The sequence below is a fragment of the Danio aesculapii genome, chromosome 19 (genome assembly GCF_903798145.1).
Source record: "Danio aesculapii chromosome 19, fDanAes4.1, whole genome shotgun sequence".
Taxonomy (NCBI): domain Eukaryota; kingdom Metazoa; phylum Chordata; class Actinopteri; order Cypriniformes; family Danionidae; genus Danio; species Danio aesculapii.
Window position 1 is genome coordinate 12,866,376 of NC_079453.1, and position 20,262 is coordinate 12,886,637.

A 20,262-nucleotide genomic window follows, 5' to 3' on the forward strand; every position below is an offset into this window, starting at 1 on the left:
TATTATTTTCATATACTGTCTGCTGGATTGTTACAAATTTTAATTAAAACTTTTTAAATTGTAGTTTTCGACTTGTTTTTTATTCTTTGAAAAGAAAGACAAAACAGCTAAAAACACATTCTGACTATTGATTTTGAAAAAGATTGGCAAATTAAATAGCAAAACACACACACACACACAAAAACATTCATCCAAGAAGTTTGCTTTCAGTGCATCCCTAAATAAGTTTGGGGTAAAATACGCTGTTTTTCCTCATAAATTGCTGTTCTTCGATGCCACGCTAAGCTAAAAAAAATTTTTGTGCTTTTTCGATGCAATAGTGTGAATCAATTGACTTAAATCATTATTTATTTACACCCCCCCCCCCCCCCCCAACCTCAATGTCTATGCCTCACCCCTATGATTCCCTATGATCTCTGAGTATATTATGACATAATAACAGCTTACTTACAACTCAGTGTCAGTTTTAAAGGATTAACCCTATCACATGTTCAGCAGGTGAATGTTGGGTGATGGAAAGATATCAGTTTACAGTCTAGTATGATGTGTTGCAGGCTTTTCCTCAGGCGTCTCCTCGTCAGCTGCAGGCTCAGGCATGGCAAAGGAGTCTGTGGAGCGACTGCTCACTCTCAGCGGCGCCAGACGTCTCAGGTTAGTGGGCGTCCATGGCAGTCGGCCCTGAGCTCTCTGAGAAGGTGCCACGGCTGCGTTGTTGCCCGTCTCTGTTTGCCAGGGTGGGTTTCGCATGGGTGGAGAGGTGTCCAGTTCAGGGATATATGCTGGATTATCCACACCGGCTGCAGGAGTAATGATGATGATGACATGATGTATATCGATGTACATGATACATGATGTATGTATATGGCACAACAGTCACATATATTTGGTATGCAGACACAAAAGATTATTACCTCCAGGTGTGTTTATGACTCTTCTGGGGAACTGACCAGTATTTTCACTGCTAGAGGCACTGTCTGCAGAAAACTCAAAGTCTAGAGGGAAAATTGACAACACAAGTGTCATGATGGATGACCACAAACAGAACAAGCAATTATATTTCTAATTTTATTTTACAAAGTTTAAGCAAGTAAATAGCTGTTTAGATAGATAGATAGATAGATAGATAGATAGATAGATAGATAGATAGACAGACAGACAGACAGACAGACAGACAGACAGACAGACAGACAGACAGACAGACAGACAGACAGATACTGTAGACAGACAGACAGACAGACAGACAGACAGACAGACAGACAGACAGACACTGTAGACAGACAGACAGACAGACAGACAGACAGACAGACACTGTAGACAGACAGACAGACAGACAGACAGACAGACAGACAGACAGACAGACAGACAGACAGACAGATACTGTAGATAGACAAACAGACAGACAGACAGACAGACAGATCATGTATCAAATGTACCTTCATCACCATAAAGATGGTCTCTGTTTGGGTCAGCTGGCTTTCCATTAGGCTAAAAATACACATTGGAAATGCTCAATAAAACATTATTAAATATCCATAAATACATTTTTGGTATAACATTATAAACAAAAACGAACCCGCCAAATTTAACACATTTGTTTTTAAATTTTTTTTTTTTTAAGTTTTCATATTATCCATGTTCTCTACTATTATTTTATGGCATGAAAAAATGTACTGTAAATGAAAGAGTTAGTTGACCCAAAAAATGAAAATTGCTCTTATACTCAATTGCCCTCATAATTGGAGTCTCCAACCCCCTAAGACCTTTGTTTAACGTCAGAATACAAATTAATTTATATATTACAGAGGAGAAGACAGGGTTGTGGTAATTTTCTAGACTTTGAATGTCTTTGGATCATTGCTGTGTATGGAGTATATGAGAGAGCTCTCTGATTTCTTCTCAAATATTTTAATTTGTGTTCTGAAGATGAACGAAGGACTCTGTGGCTGTGTTTTAAACAGCATGATGATCTGTGAAAATTCTTCACCTCAGTTTTTCAGTTTATTCATGACATTTTGCATTAGTATAATGTTATTATTATTAGTATCATTATTTATTTTATGCTTATTTAAATTAGTTTTAATAAAAACCAGTTTAAACTTTGTCTGGTTTTTGAGACGTGTGCATCTCCATATGGGGCATAAGAGTAGGACGTGTGTTTGGATATAACACTTTATTAGTTTGCTGGAAATTAGAACTGAATTCAGAAATAGATTTGAAACAAATCTTTGTGCTTAACAAATGAAATAAATATGTAGACTAATGGATGTCTTCAGTAAAGTGAGTTTCCACCATTTCCTTACTCCATGAAAGTAAAGGAGTAAAGAAAAGAGTAAAAGTAAAATAAAGAAAAAGTAAATAGGCCGAATGGAGGAGGCTCGTTATTTATCTTTGCACAGATTTTTTCTCGCTAGTGAAGCGTTCAGTTTTTTCATCTACGAAGTCCACCATGTAAATAGCAAAAGTGCCATGGCACAACGCAACTGACTCTTAAAGGGAATGGGAGATGAGACTCTGATTGGTTTAATGCAAGTTATGCTCAAAACACACCCATAACTCATTAAGAGAATAAGCACAACCCTGTTAGACCATGTAGCAAGGTGCAGACTGTATTTTTCTGTCCTTAAAATAGCAAAAGTGGATTCAGACACGCCATTAATACTTTTGCACCATGCACTTTAGACTTTGCGCTTAGATCGTTCAAATAGAGGCCAAAGTCTCTTTATACTTCAAAAGAAACCTAAGGATGAATTGAAATGACATAATTTGGTACAAAATTCAGTTCAAAACTGCTCATCAAAGCAAACTTTTGGGGGAGTTTGTTTTGGCTCCTGAACACCTTTGAGGCACCATTGGTCTGTGGTGATTACACAATCAGTGGCTGTGTTCCAACTACAGTGTGGCGGTGTCAGTGTAAAAACAATATACTGTCACTCAGCCTTTTCAAACTTCCTTTTATCTTCAAATGAACAACAAACTAGGACTTAGTTTGAAGTATACCGGGGCCTTTACTCTTACTAAAGCAGGGAATAAAAAACTTGGTATACCTTAAGTGGTGCATCCTTCTTGGGGTGTTTAGAGACTTTTTTGGCAGGGTTGACACCCATCTTAGCTGATTTGAAGGACTCCAGACGGTTCCTCATGGTTCTCTGGAAGATCTCCTGCATTTCGTCTGGATTCTCTGAGGTGTTGTAGTGACTGCGGCTGTATGTGGCACGGTTCTATTGATTTGAATGGAATGAGATTATGATTAGGCCAACGCAATCTCACAGCAATTTGTAACTTTTTGATTTGATGTCTAATTCGTATCATTTACAGTATTTTTACAGTATTTACAGTATTACTTGCAATTTTGGTTGCCAGTAATACTGTAAAATTTACAAGCGCACCGTAAATTAACAATTACAATTGTGCTGTAGCTTAACAGCACAAATGTAATTATAAATTTACAGTGCACTTATAAATTTTATGGTATTAGTGGCAATTTTTACAGTGTTACATTTTACAGCACAATTGTTATTGTTAATTTACAGTGGACTTGTAAATTTTACAGTATTGCCAGTAATACTTTAAATTTTACAGCATTTTTTTATAGTCTACAGATTCATTCATACATTTTACTGTGATTTGCGCATCCCCCAATGAGGGGTAAGGTTAGGAGTGCGGTTTGGATGCACGTCTCGTTTTAAAAATCATATGGATTATGAATTTTTGGAGAATATTTAAAATAGTTACTTTCCTCGTGAGATTGGGCTGGATTAAACAGACAAGTATTGATAAGGAAACAATGTAAAAGTGGAAATCCTATTGTTTGAGCAGGACAGTCCTTACATTCCTCCTGCTCTTGTACAGGTGCTGCTCTAGTAGATGATGGGCGTTGAGGTCGTTTGACATGCCCCTCCGGTCCTGCTCATGGATATCCAGAGATACAGATGGAATCGGGTTCTTCCTGGATTTGAAAAATCCAAGCGATTGTAGTCAAAACATTTAGCCATCTTTATTTGTGTATGGTGATTTCAGCTTCACATTTTTTTTTTACATAGAGGAACTGCATACAAGTATTGAAAAGATGAACAGTGTGCCATATCTGTGAGTGTAGAATCTTTGAACACACTTACATGACAGAGGTCACGGGAACACTGTCAATGTCAAAGTCATATTCGGACATGTCAGCCATGATATCGGGAATGATGTCTGCGTACTCTAAAGCAAGCTTCTTCTTGAAGTCTACAGAGGCACTGTCGTAACTACGAATGAATGCCAGAGAACCTTTGCTTTCACCCTATAAAACACGATCAGACATAAATTTGTATATAACTGTCCTATAAACATATAGTTGTTGATAAAATAATAATAGAGTGGAGGAACTATGACGTCACTTTGTATAAAAAAACCCGGAAGCGAGTTAGCATTTTAGCAGTTCCGGTTCCCTCGTCCCAAAGTCAATGGGTTTTTTCAATGGCATTTCGGTTAAATCATTTAAATAAGGTCAGTGGCTAGGTAAGGTCTATCCAGTTTTTCCAGTTTTATCCAGTTTTTCCAGTTTTATGCTAGCAGCCGATTAGCCTACAAGGTGACATCATAGTTCCTCTACTCTATGTGCATCATTAAAGGGAAAACCAAAAAAAGAAAATTCATCATTCACTCACTTCCCAATTGCAGTTTCTTTCTTCTGATGAATGCAAAAGAAGATATTTTGAAGAATGTTGGAATATTCTTCAAAAATATCTTGTTTTTGTTCAACAGAAGAATTTATAAAAGTTTAGAAATACTTGAGGGTTCAGCAGAAAAGAAATGTATTAAGGTTTTGAACCACTTGAGTGTGAATAAATGGTGTTGAAATGTTCATATTTGGGGGAACTATAACTTTAAAACAAGGGTGAGCACCTCATTATTCAAATACAACCCAAATTCCAGAAAAGGTTGGGACATTGTGTTGCAGCACCAAAGTGTCTGAAACACAATGTAAACATTTATGTGTTATGTGTAAACATTAATGTGTTATCAAAACACAGCATTTATGTGTCTGAAAGCAGCTTGTGATTTATTATTATATTGAAATTACTATTAAATAACTTTTAAATACTGATACATTTTGAATATCAAAATGTAGATGTTTAGCTTTTATAGTCACGTTAAACAATAGTAATATAGCAGTGTTTTCATTGTCCCAGAGCAAATCCAAATAAATATATATATAACACATACATATACTGTGCAGTGGGGGGGGGGGGGGGGGGGGGTATTCAACGTCTCATGTTTTTTCCTAGGAATAATATTTCTAAAGAACCTGTTGACATGGCATTGAACCAGATTTTGATAAAAACCCAAACAATACCAACATAAAAATAAAACTAAACTAAACTAAATCTGAAAAATGGGTATTATGTTTTTAATACTTTATATAAAAGGATTTTTGGGTGATAGCAGCATAAAGATGTGATCAGGTGTGATTATTTTACAGATATTAACAGAGTGTAAAAATCTTGATGGTTCTGTGGGTCTCGTCTATCAAATCTGATCTTTATTTTGTATTTTCTATTGGATTTAAGTCAGGTGATTGGCTGAGCCATTCTACAGCTTGATTTTCTTTCTCTGAAATCATTTGAGAGTTTCCTGGGCTGTGTTTTGGATCATTGTCTTGCTTAAATGTCCACCCTGGTTTCATCTTCATTATCCTGATAACGTAGATCTTGGACTGAAGCAGCTGATGTTAATTTACAACGACGAATGGCATAGGGTTGCTGAATAACTACTGAGAGATTTCAGCCACAGCCTGGGCTTTGACTGCCTTTCTACACCTTCCTTTCTTCATGTGTTTAATACTTTTGTCCCCTGTCCTTTAATTTTATAACACATTACTTAATTTGTAAACTAATTAGATTTGTTTTCTTTGCATATGTGGATTTTTTGGGTTGTTACCACAATCCGGTAAAATTTTTTAGTCAACAGCATCTTTAGAAATATGTTTCTGAGAAAAATGGTGACGTACTGAATACTTATTTGCCCCCACTGTATAAGCCATAATTAGTATTTTCATTTAGATTTTTAATAATAATAACTTGCTCAAAAATGATAATTAGATATCATTAGTTGAGGTCAGAATTATTAGCCCCCCTTTGATTTTTCTTTTTTAAATATTTCCTAAATGATGTTTAACAAAGCAAGGAAATTTTCACTGTATGTCTGATAATATTGTTTCTTCTGGAGAAAGTCTTATTTGTTTTATTTCAGCAAGAATAAAAGCAGTTTTTAATATTCTAAAAAACATTTTAAGGTCAAAATTATTAGCCCTTTAAGCTATATATATTTTTCTATAGTCTACAAAACAAACCATCATTATACATTACACAATAACTTGCCTAATTACCCCAACCTTCCTAGTTAACCTAATTAACCTACTTAAGCCTTTAAATGTCACTTTAAGCTGTATAGAAGTGTCTTGAAAATTATCCAGTCAAATATTATTTACTGTCATCTTGGTAAAGATAAAATAAATCAGTTATTAGATTTTTTTTATTAAAACTATTATATTTAGAAATGTGTTGAAAAAAATCTTCCCTCCATTAAACAGAAATTGCGGAAAAAAATAAACAGGGGGGCTAATAATTCAGGGGGGCTAATAATTCTGACTTCAACTGTACTTTTTAAATAAAATACAAATTTATAATCAGTAATTGTGAATATTTTTATTAATGTGTCATTTAGAAAATTTTAAACAATAATAATAGTAATAATAATAATAAATATAATAATTGGTTATAACAATTTTAAATATATATTTTTAAGTCACCAGCCATTGACAGTACTGGGAAAAGGAAACAGAATAATTAAGCAAGTTAGTAAAATATTACAACAGAATTGACAGTACTCTGTTTTGCTCTCACCTCATTGACATATTTGGTGGCGTCCTCAACATTGAGTTTGTGGAAGGCATCCAAGATTTTGTCGTTGCGCTTTCTGGCCTCGCTTGTCATTAGAAGCCAGCAGACGTATTTCTCTTCAAAATGGTTCCAACTGAGAAGCAGTGAAAATATTAAGCAACATTGCTTAAACACTAACTGGGTCTACATTTTCGTGGGTCTACATTTACAGTGAAATGCTTACTGTCTCGTCCACCAGTTATCTCCCATTCGGCCACAGATGTCCTCCATTCCTGTCAATGTGTGTTCAAAAACCTACAGATATGCACACACAGGAGTAAAATGGTGAGTAAATTATTGTTTTAGTTGAATTGTCTTTTTAAATTTACTACATATCCAATGCAATCTCTCACATTTCATCTGGGTTCCCAAGGTTATCTAAAGTCTAAGGCAAAGGTATCAAACTCAGTTCCTGGAGTTCCTTTGGATTTAACCCTAATTTAACAGACCTGATCAAACTAAATAAGTTCTTCAGGCTTGTTTGAAATCTACAGGTAATTGTCTTGAAGCAGGATTTGAACAAAACAGGACTGCGGTCCTCCATGAACTGAGTTTGACACCCCTGGTCTAAGGGGATTGGATCGACTTGAGGGTAAGTAATAATACAGTTTTTGGGGTGAATCTTTATAGGCATTTGATTAGCAGTGTCTAACTTATCTATGTTTATGCTATATGCTGATATTCATATGAGTTAAGACCTGCCAAAGATTATAGAATTGTCCTAATATGGTAAAAAAAAATCATTTTCATGTTCTAACTTTTTCACATGACTGCATGTGACAGATGTAATAGGACCTATATATAATATATTCACTATATATAGGTTTAACCAACACAGGCTTATTGGGAATCTGTGCCCAGGGCTACATTTTGGTATCCATTTACATTAGCATACTTTTTTTTAAAGATTTGTTTTTGGCCTTTTTTAGATAGAACAGTAATGAGACAGGAAGTGAAGTGGGAGAGAGAGAGAGGGGGAATAGCTCGGTAATGTCCTTGAGCCAGGATTTGAACTCGGGACGCCCTGATCTGCTACCGCACCTTATTTTGGCGTTAACCACTAGGCTATTGCACCGACCATTAGCATACATTTGCCTGCAGTTTGCCTTACAGCTTTTGTTCCTTTTTACACTACTGACATTTACAGGGACACATTTTCAATGGATAAAGGATTGTGTTCGCATGGTTGTTTATGCAGCACCAAATAAATACCACTAAAATAACTTCTGTTCATCTTCTATGCATCTGTTCACTGAAATCAAATGAGTTCGTCTTGACTGCTTATCTACAACTTTGACAACTTTTCTGGCACAGTCAGTTTTCTCAGTCAGGGGAGCTCCTTGTACGCTGTGATGCTTGGGATGCGGAGTGGACCTGGTTCGTGTTAAGTAAAGGACTGTTCCAGAAACCAATTTTAAAAAACAATGTGAAATCATGGTAAAAGTCTGTAATGCACTTTTCTTTTCTTCTTTGATTATGAAAACACTATTGGTTGGGTTTGGGTTTGGGGTGGGTCAGTCGATCACAAGGTGATATATGCGCGACAAGCCCCAGCTTCTCACGAATGCGTACAAGAAGGAGATGTAAATGGCACAATGAGAAAATGTAGCCTAGTAATGTATTTGAGATTCACAAAAATGTACACAGTGGCCCCTAGTGGATTGTCAACACAAGCTGCAAGCAAACGTTACTGGGGCAATGTATTTCATGATTCACAAAAAAAAAAAAACGTAGACCTGGGCATGTATTTCCAATGTTGGTTTTAACATATGTATAGGTTTTATCAAATAAAAGTAAGTTATTGATACGTAGGCCTTCACAGGCAACAAAAATAATAAAAACTTTATATACAGTAGAGGGATACAGTAAACACTATCACTGCTGGTTACCCTGTTGTTCAGTTTTCCATTGAGTGTCAGATCCGACTGTGTTGCCTTTTTAACTTTTAGCCAATTAACCAATGGCTTCATTGTGATACCCTGCAAAAAGAACACACACATTGACGTCAAATTAGTTAAACCATGTTGATCATCAGGTTAGGACAATTGGAAATACACAAAAGGCATATTTTACACTCTCAGAAATAAAGGTAGACCTGTTACTGGGGAAGTACCTTTTCAAATGGTACACTTATGTACCTATCAGGTCCACATTTGACATTAAAGGTACAAACTAGTACCTAAAATGTACAAATGTGTACCTCATTGTGCCTTAAAGATACAAAAGTGTACCTTTAAGGTACTAATGTGCACCTGTTAGGTACAAAAGTGTACCTTTTAAAAAAAGTACCACCCGGTGACAGGTTTTGTAAAAAGTGTAAAAAATGCCTTTTGTGTATTTCCAATTCATATATTTATTATAATTTATAATTTATAATCAATATAAATATTGTCGTACCTGCAGAATGACAGTGAAATACACTACAATGAGTGTGGTGCCAAGCATTAGATTCTTCTCTGGGATCTTGTTCTCATCTAAAGAGGCTGCGAGTCCATACGCCACTGCTCCTCGCAGGCCACCGTAACCCATCACAAACTGATCAGTGAGGTCAATAGGGATCAGTCTAGACTGATTGAGGATCCAGTTGAGGAAGAAAACACCTGTAAATAAAAAGGTGTGCCAGTTTAAGTCAGTTATGCAGGCCATTTTAGCATTTGATCTATAAAGTAATTTAAATATTTAATATTTAATTTAAATCTATATATTCTTTAAATAGTATCAAAAGATTCTGGATTTTATTACTTAGATCTCATTCATTAGATACTAGTAAGTGATTGTTATATTGTTACTAGTTAAATATATACATTTACATTTCTTTTTTTGCTATTGACTCATAAGAGAAACTTTTTTTAGGCAGCGATGAACTCCTGGCTTGAACTCACCCATCATCCTGAATACAACGATGAAGAGGAGGGTGAGGAGGATGAATCCTGTGTTCCAAACCCAGATGGTTTGATCAATGGCTGAAACTCCTAAGAAGACAAATATCATGGTCTCTGAGCCGTTAGCCAACACTTTCAGAGAGTATCGCAGACATGTGACAGATTTCTCATCCATGTTGGCATTGATGTATTTCTGACAGCACACACCGCAGAAAGTCAGTCTGTCAGGTACAAAAACACAGTCTATGATTTACTGTGAACTTTACAATGCACTCTAATTTTTAAATCTGGAGTTTATTGAGCAGATCTTACGAAAGGATGGCAGAAAGTGAGAGCATCTCAGCCGTCAGGTAAGACAGATAGCCCAGCACAATGATGAAACCGGCTTCAATGATCTGGACGTTTTTAGTGACCCGGGTCAGCATGGATGTCAGGACGGCAAACAAAACACCGAGAAATGAGCCTCCAAAAGCCACCACACCGAACGAAACTATAGCAGAGGGAATTGAAAGGCTTCAAATATCAATTGATATAAATTATATTATATATGTATTATTTATTGTTGTTGGCCCTTTTAGCATTTCATCTTTAAAGGCTTTTTTATGTCATTAATTAGTATTTAGATATAATTTTATTTTCCATTAAGTACTTGGACTTATTTATTAGTGCTTATTCTTTAAATAGTATAAAATATACTAGATTTTATTACTTAGATCTCATTCATTTGATGCTAGTACAGAAGTGATTATTCTCAACAATACACTTTGGGCAAATTTACTAAACTTTCATTATGTTATGACTGTTTTTGCCCCATTGACTTCCATTATAATCACATTTTTTTGATTGCAAAGCCATGACACCATATTATTATGTATTATTTATTGTTGTTGGTTTTCCTTATTGGGAAGAGGTACATTTTTTTGTTTTTTCTGTTGATCATTAGTTGCAGTGCAAAAAAAGATTAGTTTCTTTGGCGTCATATAGAGTATAGTGTGTGTATTTGTTTGTGTGTGTGAGAGAGACCTTTGTGTGCTTGATAAGTCTGAGAAAATCAAAATAAGCAGCTCAGCTGTCAGAACATAGTAAGTGTATTTATGCACACACACTATAATTTTACTACATAGAACTCCATATAAAAGCCAGGCCTATCTAAAGGTTTAATGGTACCAACTGATGATCAACAGTAAAAATGACAAATTTTTACATCTTACCAACAGGGAAAACCACCAAAAATCAAGAATGCATGATTATTTGGTGTCAAGGCTTTGCAATCAAAATATGTGGTTACAATGGAAGTCAATGGGGCAAAAACAGTCCCGAACATAATGAAAGGGTAGTCAATTTGAACAGTTCACGAGGGTTAAAATAATAAATGCTTTTTTAGCTTTTTAGTATTTCTCATTTTCATTTATTTCCTAAAAATTATAATAAAAACAACAACAAAAAACATGAATAAAACAGCTATGAATATGACAAAACTGAATTACTAAAGCTTCAGAAAATTAAAATATACATATATAATGAAAAAACAACAGTATCATAGTATTTCATTGATGCTAAAATAATATTAGTGTTTTATTTGGGGCAGATTTTCAAACTGTTAGATGCAAAATAATTGAATAATTTGGACCCATTGTACAGTAAGTTGTCAGATGAAGCTTTATATTCATACCGATTCCTTTAATGATCTCCGCAGCATTGATCTTTGGGCCTCCAAGAGACACAAACGCATCAAACACATTATAAAGCACCTGTGACAGAAAAACATAATATCAGATAAACAAACCGTGACATTTAGCGCTGTTCAGAAAAACTAATACTCACCACTGTGACTCCATCATTGAGCAGTGACTCTCCAAACACCAGGATGTAAAGCACTTCATTCACATGCACTTCTTCAAACACGGCGATCACAGCCACAGGGTCAACGGCAGACATCAGGGCTCCAAACAGCAGGAACTGCAGGCAGCCGATGTTCAGGGTCCCTGAGGGTCAGACAAACTGTTTTACGCTTGACTAAACGTGTTGCTTCCTTTAAATTTGAAGTCAAATCCAATCAACTTTATGTAGTTCAACTTACAAGTTTTTTACAATTTTTTTCAATTTTACAAGTTAAATCTTATATACAGTAGCTTAAAAAATTAAGTTGAAACATGATTGATTTATTTTAATGAGTAAAAATAACATAAAAAATATGTTGTTATGGTTTTCATGAGATTCAACGTGATGTTTTAAAGGGTTTGTTCACACAAAAATAAAAATGCTGCCATCTTTTATTGATCCTCCACTTGTTCCAAACCTTTTTGAGTTTCTTCTGTTGAACACAGAGAAAGACATACTGAAGAATGAAACAGCCAACGACTGTTTCTGTACACTGTAAACCCTGCTGTTGTCATTACTAAAGATATTTTGGCATCAAAACAGGTGCGTTTAACTTACTCATTAGGCAGCAAAAAACATTTAATTTATAGTTTAAGTTCACTGAACTTAACATTTAATTTCTTAAACGATTCACTTTGGCTCTGTTTAAAACGATTGGATGCACTTGAAATTCTTCCTGACAACTGCGCTGATTGGTCGATATATTTTATATGACACAAGGTGGTCATTTTGCTTGTGATGCTGACTTTTGCTGAAGCGCAGCAGGACAGAGGTACTACCTGAACCCATCTGACAAAAGAGAAAAGTTAAATTAGTAAGTAATTTATTTAAATGCTTATATACGTTTTTCTTAATTGATATACACGCAGGGGTGACACGGTGGCGCAGTGGGTTCCCCCACAGTCCAAACACAGCAAGCTAAATTGTACGTAGTGTATGTGTGTATGTCCTGGTCTTCCAGGTTGGGGGTTGAGCATTGGGCTAACAACTTACCTCATAAAAACGAGATGTTACGAAACACGGTGTGGCTAAATATCGAATTCGATATAAACAGCCCTGGGAGTAAGTCAGTAAAGAATATAAATGCTGGAAAATTTGGAATTTTAGTCTATTAGTAATTTTAAGTTATCTGTACTTAAACATTTTAGGTTATCAGTAATTAAACATTTAAGGTAATTCAATGAAGAGACCACATTTGGTCAACTGAATTAAGTTGTCGATTTCCCATTACTCTAACGAACTGAGGGAATCACTTTCTTCAAATCTCAAAGTCTCAACTTATTAGGGTTTACAGTGTATTATGGATGTCAATGGCAAACATTCCTGTTTGTGATCCACAGAAAAAAAAAATCATAAAAGTTTAGAACCACTTGAGTTTAAGTATATGAGGAAATATTTGGGTGAATTATTTCTTTTAATATACCGATTGACAATATGTTTAACAGTCTTGCTGTAAACGTATTGAGACAGTTTAGATATTATAAATATTCTGAGTAAAATCAAATGTGTAAAAAGCAAACAATCATGAACATTTTCTACTCAAAATTGTTTTCAAATAAAATCAGATTGGATCGCCATCTTTTTATGAAAGAGTAAATGTAATTTCTTTTCAATGTGTTTTTACCATGATAATACTACAAATATGTACAAATCCAAGAGCTCTCTGATCCTTCATAGACATCAATGCTCCAAACTTGTTCAAAGTTTAGAAAAATACCACAAAACATCTTCAAAATAGGACTATATGATCTGTCAGGGCCAGCAAAGTTGTTGGTTTGCAGCAAACATTTTCGTCGGGAGAACTGTGCGAGAATTGGAGAATGGGGGACTTTGTCTTTTATCAGTTGAGTTCGCTACCATTCAGACACACTGCCTATGCATGCTGCTATGTTTAAAATCCTCCAGATTACCGGCAGGGCTAATAGTTGAAATAGATAGGGCAAGAGACCTGCTGCACTGCTATCCACTGTGTCTGCATTCAGACTCAGGGATTGAGGAAGAGAGAAGTCCTCCTCATTTATAGTGTATATAAACATGATTATCTTTATAATGATATAATAATTGTGGTTATGTGTACATGAAATTACGAATGACAAATGTAGCAGGGAATTAAATTCCTTTTTATTTCTGTGCATTTTAACTTTGTAAACTATAAAATCATGGGTCTCATGGGTTTGTGTCTCATTTTGTGAGCCAGCTGACAACAGTTGCTCGCTCCACTCTTTTTCCCCTGCTCGCAGTGCTCCACGCCCATCTCAGAGAATTTTTTAAGAAGATCTGAAGTAGACTTAAACTGAAAGAGGAGGGTTTCATGGTCCTTTAAATGATGTTCAGCTTGGAATTTTAAATGAATTTGAAATAGAAATGAATTTTTTTCTCTCTCTGGGACACCTTTTCTTTTGTGCTGACAAAGAAGTGTTTAAAATAACTTCATGACAGATAATAAATTGATATTCAAATTTAGCGAGAATGCTCGGATCAGAAAGAAAACTGTTCTAAACAGACAGCGCATAAACAAAGAGTAAAAAATAACAGGAGCGGTCGGGTGCAAAATAAAACCCAGCAGGAGTAAAATATCCTGCGCAGGCCTCTAATGTATTGCATCTTTGGTGAATGCAATTATCATTTAAAATAATATTTAAACAGCAATAGAATAGTTTTACCCATTGCGCCCCCTTCATAGCAAGCCCATAAAGCAATGCCAACTGTGCCCGCATTCCAGCACGTCCCGATAATGGCATGGACGAGAATGGCTCCCAGGTTGCCGAAGAATAGTTTGTTTGGCATGCAGTAACTGGCATCCAGGACGATCTGGGGCAGCAGGTAATAGAAGAAGTTAACAGGGATGAGTTTAAAAGTCTGCGCTTTGTCTGCTCCCCAGACGATTCCTCCCAAAACAAAGCCCAGCATGATGAGAAGACCACTTTCTGGAATCACACTGGTGATGTTGTGGTTCAGTTCAGTCACTGGAAAGTGAAATAAGAGACAAAGAGTAAAATAAATGACATTTTTAAACAATAATCTCATAATCATTTTGACTCGACTGTTTGAGTTCAATAATCATTTCATATATTGTAAACCTAATATTTTTTATGAGAACTTTGCTGCAGTTTTTTAGGATTTTTTTTAATGAATAAGAGGTTTAAAAGGATATAATTTATGTGAATCATGACAACTTATTGTATAACAATATCAATGAATTTGGCATTTTTGGATGAATCAAAAGTGCCACTGTACATACATGGACTAGTCTCTACAAATATAATATTTCATTACTATAAAAATATTAATTACATGTGTTAATGACATGTGCTCACTATATAATTAGGGCTAGAATGTGTGTTAGATTTAGGGTCAGTTGCATGTAATTATGCACATTAATTATAATTATAGTAAGCACATGGAAAGTGTATTACAAGGACAACATAAAATGAAGTGAACCGCCATTACATAAAATAAACCATTTTTCATCAAGTCCCTAAAAATTGTGAAAGTTTCTAATTCTATACAGTTGAAGTCTGAATTATTAGCCCCCTGTTTATTTTTTACCCAATTTCTGTTTAACGGAGAGAAGATATTTTCAACACATTTCTGAACAAAAAAGTTGTAATAATTTATTTCTAATAACTGATTTATTTTATCTTTGCCATGATGACAGTAAATAATATTTTACTAGATATTTTTAAGACACTTCTATACAGCTTAAAGTGACAGTAAAAGGCTCAACTAGGTTAATTAGGTTAACTAGGCAGGTTAGGGTAACTAGGCAAGTTATTGTATAACAATGGTTTGTTCTGTAGACTATCGAAAAATATAGAGCTTAAAGGGGCTAATAATTTTGACCTTAAAATAGTGTTTAAAAAAATTAAAAACTGCTTTTATTCTAGCTGAAATAAAACAAATAAGACTTTCTCCAGAATAAAAAATATTATCAGACATACTGTGAAAATTTCCTTGCTCTGTTAAACATCATTTAGGAAATATTTAAAAAAGAAAAAAAATTCAAAGGGGCATTAATAATTCTGACTTCAACTGTGTATATAATTGTAGAATGTTAAATCATTCATTCATTTTCTTTTCAGCTTAGTCCCTTCCGCCACAGTGGAATGAACCGCCAACTTATTCAGCACATGTTTTTTACACAGCAGATACCCTTCCAGCTGCAACCCATTTCTGGGAAACATCCATACACACACATTCACACACATACACTATGGACAATTCAGCCTACCCAATTTCCCTGTACCACATGTCTTTGGTACCCCATCTGGGGAAAACCGGAGCACCCGGAGGAAACCGACGTGAACGCAGGGAGAGCATGCAAACTCCACACAGAAACTGCTGTGAGATGACAGCACTACCTACTGCGCCGCTGTGTCGCCAAATGTTAAATCAAATATTCGTAAAAGATTTTCATGTCATGGGGCCTGACAACAATATTTGTTGCTTATGTAAATGATTCATTGTATACCTTAATATTTATAACCCACACTTTCAGTCTTAAAGAAAAATAAACTTAATAGTGTGTATTTATAATAAAATGAGTTACACTTAACCTTACCCTATACAGCATACTGTGGTATTAGAGGGATAAATTGTACTAAACACTGTGATATATTTCAGTTTTTCTGACAATAAACTGTGGTGTATTGTTGTATAATAGCTGTAGGAAAAGTATTGTGTAATATTTATATTACTAGGGCGACACTTTGGCTCAGTGGTTAGCCGTCGTCTCACAGCAAGAAGGTTGCTGGTTCTAGCCCCAGCTGGGTCAGTTGGCATTTCTGTGTGGAGTTTGCATGTTCTCCCCATGTTCACGTGTATTTCCTCAGGGTGCTCCAGTTTCCCCCACAGTCCAAAGACATGCGGTATAAGTGAATTAAAAAAGCTAAATGTGCCGTATATGAGTGTGTGTAAGAGTGTTTCCCAGTATTGGTATGTGGCTGGAAGGGCAACTGCTGCGTAAAACATATGCCGGATAAGTTGGTGGTTCATTCCGTTATGGCGACCCCTGATAAATAAAGGGACTAAGCCGAAGGAAAATGAATGAATGAATGAATAACTGTAGTTGTGGTATTACCGCAGCAACTATAGAATTTCCATGACAGAATAATTCAAGAACTTTACTATAGTATGACTGTAGCATTTAATATGTTACTATAGCATTTTTTCATGTGGGAACAGACATTAAATAAATTAGGGGAAAGAGTGAAAGGTGTACTGTAAAAAAGTGATTAGTTATTTTACTTTAAATAAAAAGAGTAAGCCCATTGTAATTTAGAATTAAGTTGACTTAACTAAATATGTATAATTATGCACATAGTTCATTTACGCTTAAAAAAATGCTGGGTTCCACACAATTCCTTCATGTTGTACCAACACAAATCCATTAAGTTAACTTCATCGTTTTTACAACTTTAAGTGGATTGAACATCTCATTTTAAATAAGGAGTTTGAACAAGCAGCAAAAGTCATTTTTTGAGTGTACTTAATCATTTAAACCCAATGGGTTTTCTTACTTTTGTTGAGTAAAGTCAACTAATCGCTTTAAAATCAATGATTTACTCACTTTATTAACAGTAACTAATGCCTTTCTACAGTCCACCAATAGAGAGGAGAGCCCTGAACTATTTTAAGCTTACTTTGTGAATGAGCTGAATTACGCAAACCCTTTTAGTTTGCAGAATCTTTGCCGTTTCATGTCATTCATTCAACAGCAAGTGACTTAAAATGGGCTAAAAATTAAGCTGTGTCACTAACTGGTGTTTCATTCTCTTCCGCAGGAGAGGAAGTTGGAGGTGGATGGACAGCTCATCCTGCTCAATGTTTAAGGCAGGTTAGTTAATATAACAATAATAAGGCTAAACATATTTTCTATCTTGCAGAACAATTGCCCATTCTTATAAGGTTTACTCCTACCTCATCAGTAAAACTGCAATTGTATTGTTAATTAAAAACAAAATAATGAACCCTCATGCACAATTTTAAGTTATGTTTTACAGAATACGATTATTTTTTCACCGTATTTTCGATAATTTTTTTTTTTCTGTGGAATGACTTGTTTTTCTTAGTTTAGCTATATATATATATATATATATATATATATATATATATATATATATATATATATATATATATATATATATATATTTATTTATTTATTTATACAACAGTTCTGTCTGGTTCTTGAATCTGATTGGCTGATAGCCATGCAATATTCTGCCAGTAACAGCACTCATACCACCTCTTCACGCTTCACCCTTGTGTATTACTCCGCTCACATATAACAAGCGGAGGACAAAAATATTCCTGCTGTTGGGCAACATAATGTACTTTTAAGGCTTTTTAGTCGAGAATGTAGTTATTTAGATTGCAACATGTAGTTTATTTATAAGGATAGTGCCCATTTTAAAATATTTATAATTTCTATAACATAGTCATAAGCTTGCAATACTGAGCAGACTAAAGACGGTTGATGTTGTCCATCCACAAGATGGCGACAGGACTGCATAATCACTTTTAGAAGATTAAAACAGCGTAATTTCTAACTACAGCAGATCAAATCTTTGTTATACTGGTAAGTGATATTCTAAGTCGATCTCTCTCTTTTGTATGTTGTATTTATACCATATGTAGTGTATTGAGTGTGAGATGGGACTGGCATATCATGAATGTGTATTGTGTTGGTAGAAAGAAAGAAGAAATGCTCGCTTGTGTTTAACGTTTTTCCTTATCACAAACACAACAGCAATCTGGTAGTGTTTGCGCTGCTTTTTTCAGGGTTAATAATTGTGATATCCTGATTGCAACAGAGAAATACTGTAGACTGTAATACTGAAAGGAGATATCTCTGTAGATTGATGGCATTTCATGCCGTTCAGCCTTATAATCTAAAAAATGGGAGCAAAATCACCTGTTTTATTATCGCTTTAGACATTATACTAGAGAATCATTCAAATACGAGTTCTAAAGTGACGTTGGTGAATTAGTAAACAGCTTCTGCTGTTCTGATGTCAGCTGCAGATATGAATTAATGATGGAAGAAAGTAGTTGTTAATACAAAAGTGTTTTGAGACTCTCCATGTTTGATTTTCTTTTTTAAATACACAATTGTGCCACCAAGCGGTTGTATAAACGCAATATAACAGTGCGATGTAGCTGCATATCAGCATATGTATGCCAACGCATGCCTCCCACCAGTGCTGATATACAGCCATATTAAGCTGCTACTCGTGATATATATATATATATATATAAACGTTTAGCCCATTAAGAAATTATTGTTTTTAATTGGCTACAGAACAAACCACAGTTGTCCAATGACTTACTTTGTTAACCTAACTTGGTTAGATAATTAGTTAAGCCTTTTTATTGCACTTTCACTCTTGTGCACTGTTCAAGTGTACTAACTTTTGTTATGTTAGGTATAAAAACATCTACTGAATTAAACTGCTGTAAAAATGCATCAGATTTTTTTTGCAGAAATCTCTTAATCAACCTCAGTCCTGATCAAAACTACTAAATGTTTTTAAAAATGACATTTTTAACAATTTTAACTCTTTAATTGCCAAGTTCACAAATGATGTCACTGATTTGGTAAAAAAAAAAAAGCACACAAAATGATGGATTTTTAATATAAAAATTGTCAATAATGGACTGGATTTTTTTGGACATGTGAACAAATAGTAACAACATTGGCTTTGATGCATTGTTAGATTTTCGTTTTTTCTCCCGAATTAGCCCCACAATTACTTTTTATATTGAAAATATCTGTCATTTTGTGTGTGTTTTTTTCGCCAAATCAGTTACATCATTTATGAATTTGACAATTAAAGAGTTAAAATCCTGTCATTTTCTAAACAATTTAGTAGTTTTGATCAGGACTGAGGTTTACAGATTTATGCTAAAATATTAGAAAAAAAATATTTATCTGATGCATTTTTCATTCCGAACATAACAAAAGGGTAGTAAAGTTTTATTTTAATTTTATTTAAAGCATTTGCTCAAATTTTGTGTCAAAATAAGATTTTTCACCAAAAATCATTTTGCTAGCTGAAACACAGAAAACGTCACAGCCAAATTAAGACTCAAAATCACCCCAGAGTGGATGAAAACATCCCCAACAGCACATAAGGGTTAAGCTCAATTCTAGTATCTTGCTAAATAATCAGTAAAATATTATTTAATGTAAACATGGCAAAGACACTAGTTTTTAGAAAGTATTATAATTTAAAAAGTGAAGAAAAAAATCTAGTTAGTCTAGTTAGTTTCTCATTTAAAGAGCACTTAATCAAACAATTAAACAATATAAATGTGGGGGATTATAATCATGTCTAATAAAGCGAATAATTTTGTCTTAATCTTAATTGTCTTATCATATTTTTGGGGTTTTAATAAGTGTTTGAATTGATTTTTAACTCTTTGTTAAACCTTTGGTGAATCTTGACAAATCTGAACAGTTTGAGACGTTGTTTTTTTTTATATATATATTCCATAAATACGGGACAAAATAAAATGATATTACGTCAAAGGAATGATATATTAATCTCAATAAATTAATCCCATAATCCATTTATATG

At 34.6% G+C, this 20,262-nt stretch overlaps 1 protein-coding gene across 1 annotated transcript in view; it reads right to left on the reverse strand.

Annotated features, from left to right (window-relative positions):
- Positions 1-391: 391 nt before the first annotated feature.
- Positions 392-20,262, reverse strand: part of slc9a3.2 (solute carrier family 9 member A3, tandem duplicate 2) — a 34,253-nt gene continuing 14,382 nt past the window's right edge. The window contains exons 2-16 of the mRNA XM_056479815.1: positions 14,347-14,649; positions 11,627-11,787; positions 11,475-11,553; positions 10,115-10,292; positions 9,803-10,023; positions 9,318-9,520; positions 8,810-8,899; positions 7,105-7,175; positions 6,885-7,014; positions 4,116-4,279; positions 3,829-3,946; positions 3,045-3,218; positions 1,434-1,485; positions 912-992; positions 392-797 (exon numbers count right to left, since the gene is read on the reverse strand). Coding sequence (XP_056335790.1) covers positions 529-797; positions 912-992; positions 1,434-1,485; positions 3,045-3,218; positions 3,829-3,946; positions 4,116-4,279; positions 6,885-7,014; positions 7,105-7,175; positions 8,810-8,899; positions 9,318-9,520; positions 9,803-10,023; positions 10,115-10,292; positions 11,475-11,553; positions 11,627-11,787; positions 14,347-14,649 — 2,294 coding nt within the window. The 3' untranslated portion in view covers positions 392-528. The remainder of the gene's footprint in view (positions 798-911; positions 993-1,433; positions 1,486-3,044; positions 3,219-3,828; positions 3,947-4,115; positions 4,280-6,884; positions 7,015-7,104; positions 7,176-8,809; positions 8,900-9,317; positions 9,521-9,802; positions 10,024-10,114; positions 10,293-11,474; positions 11,554-11,626; positions 11,788-14,346; positions 14,650-20,262) is intronic.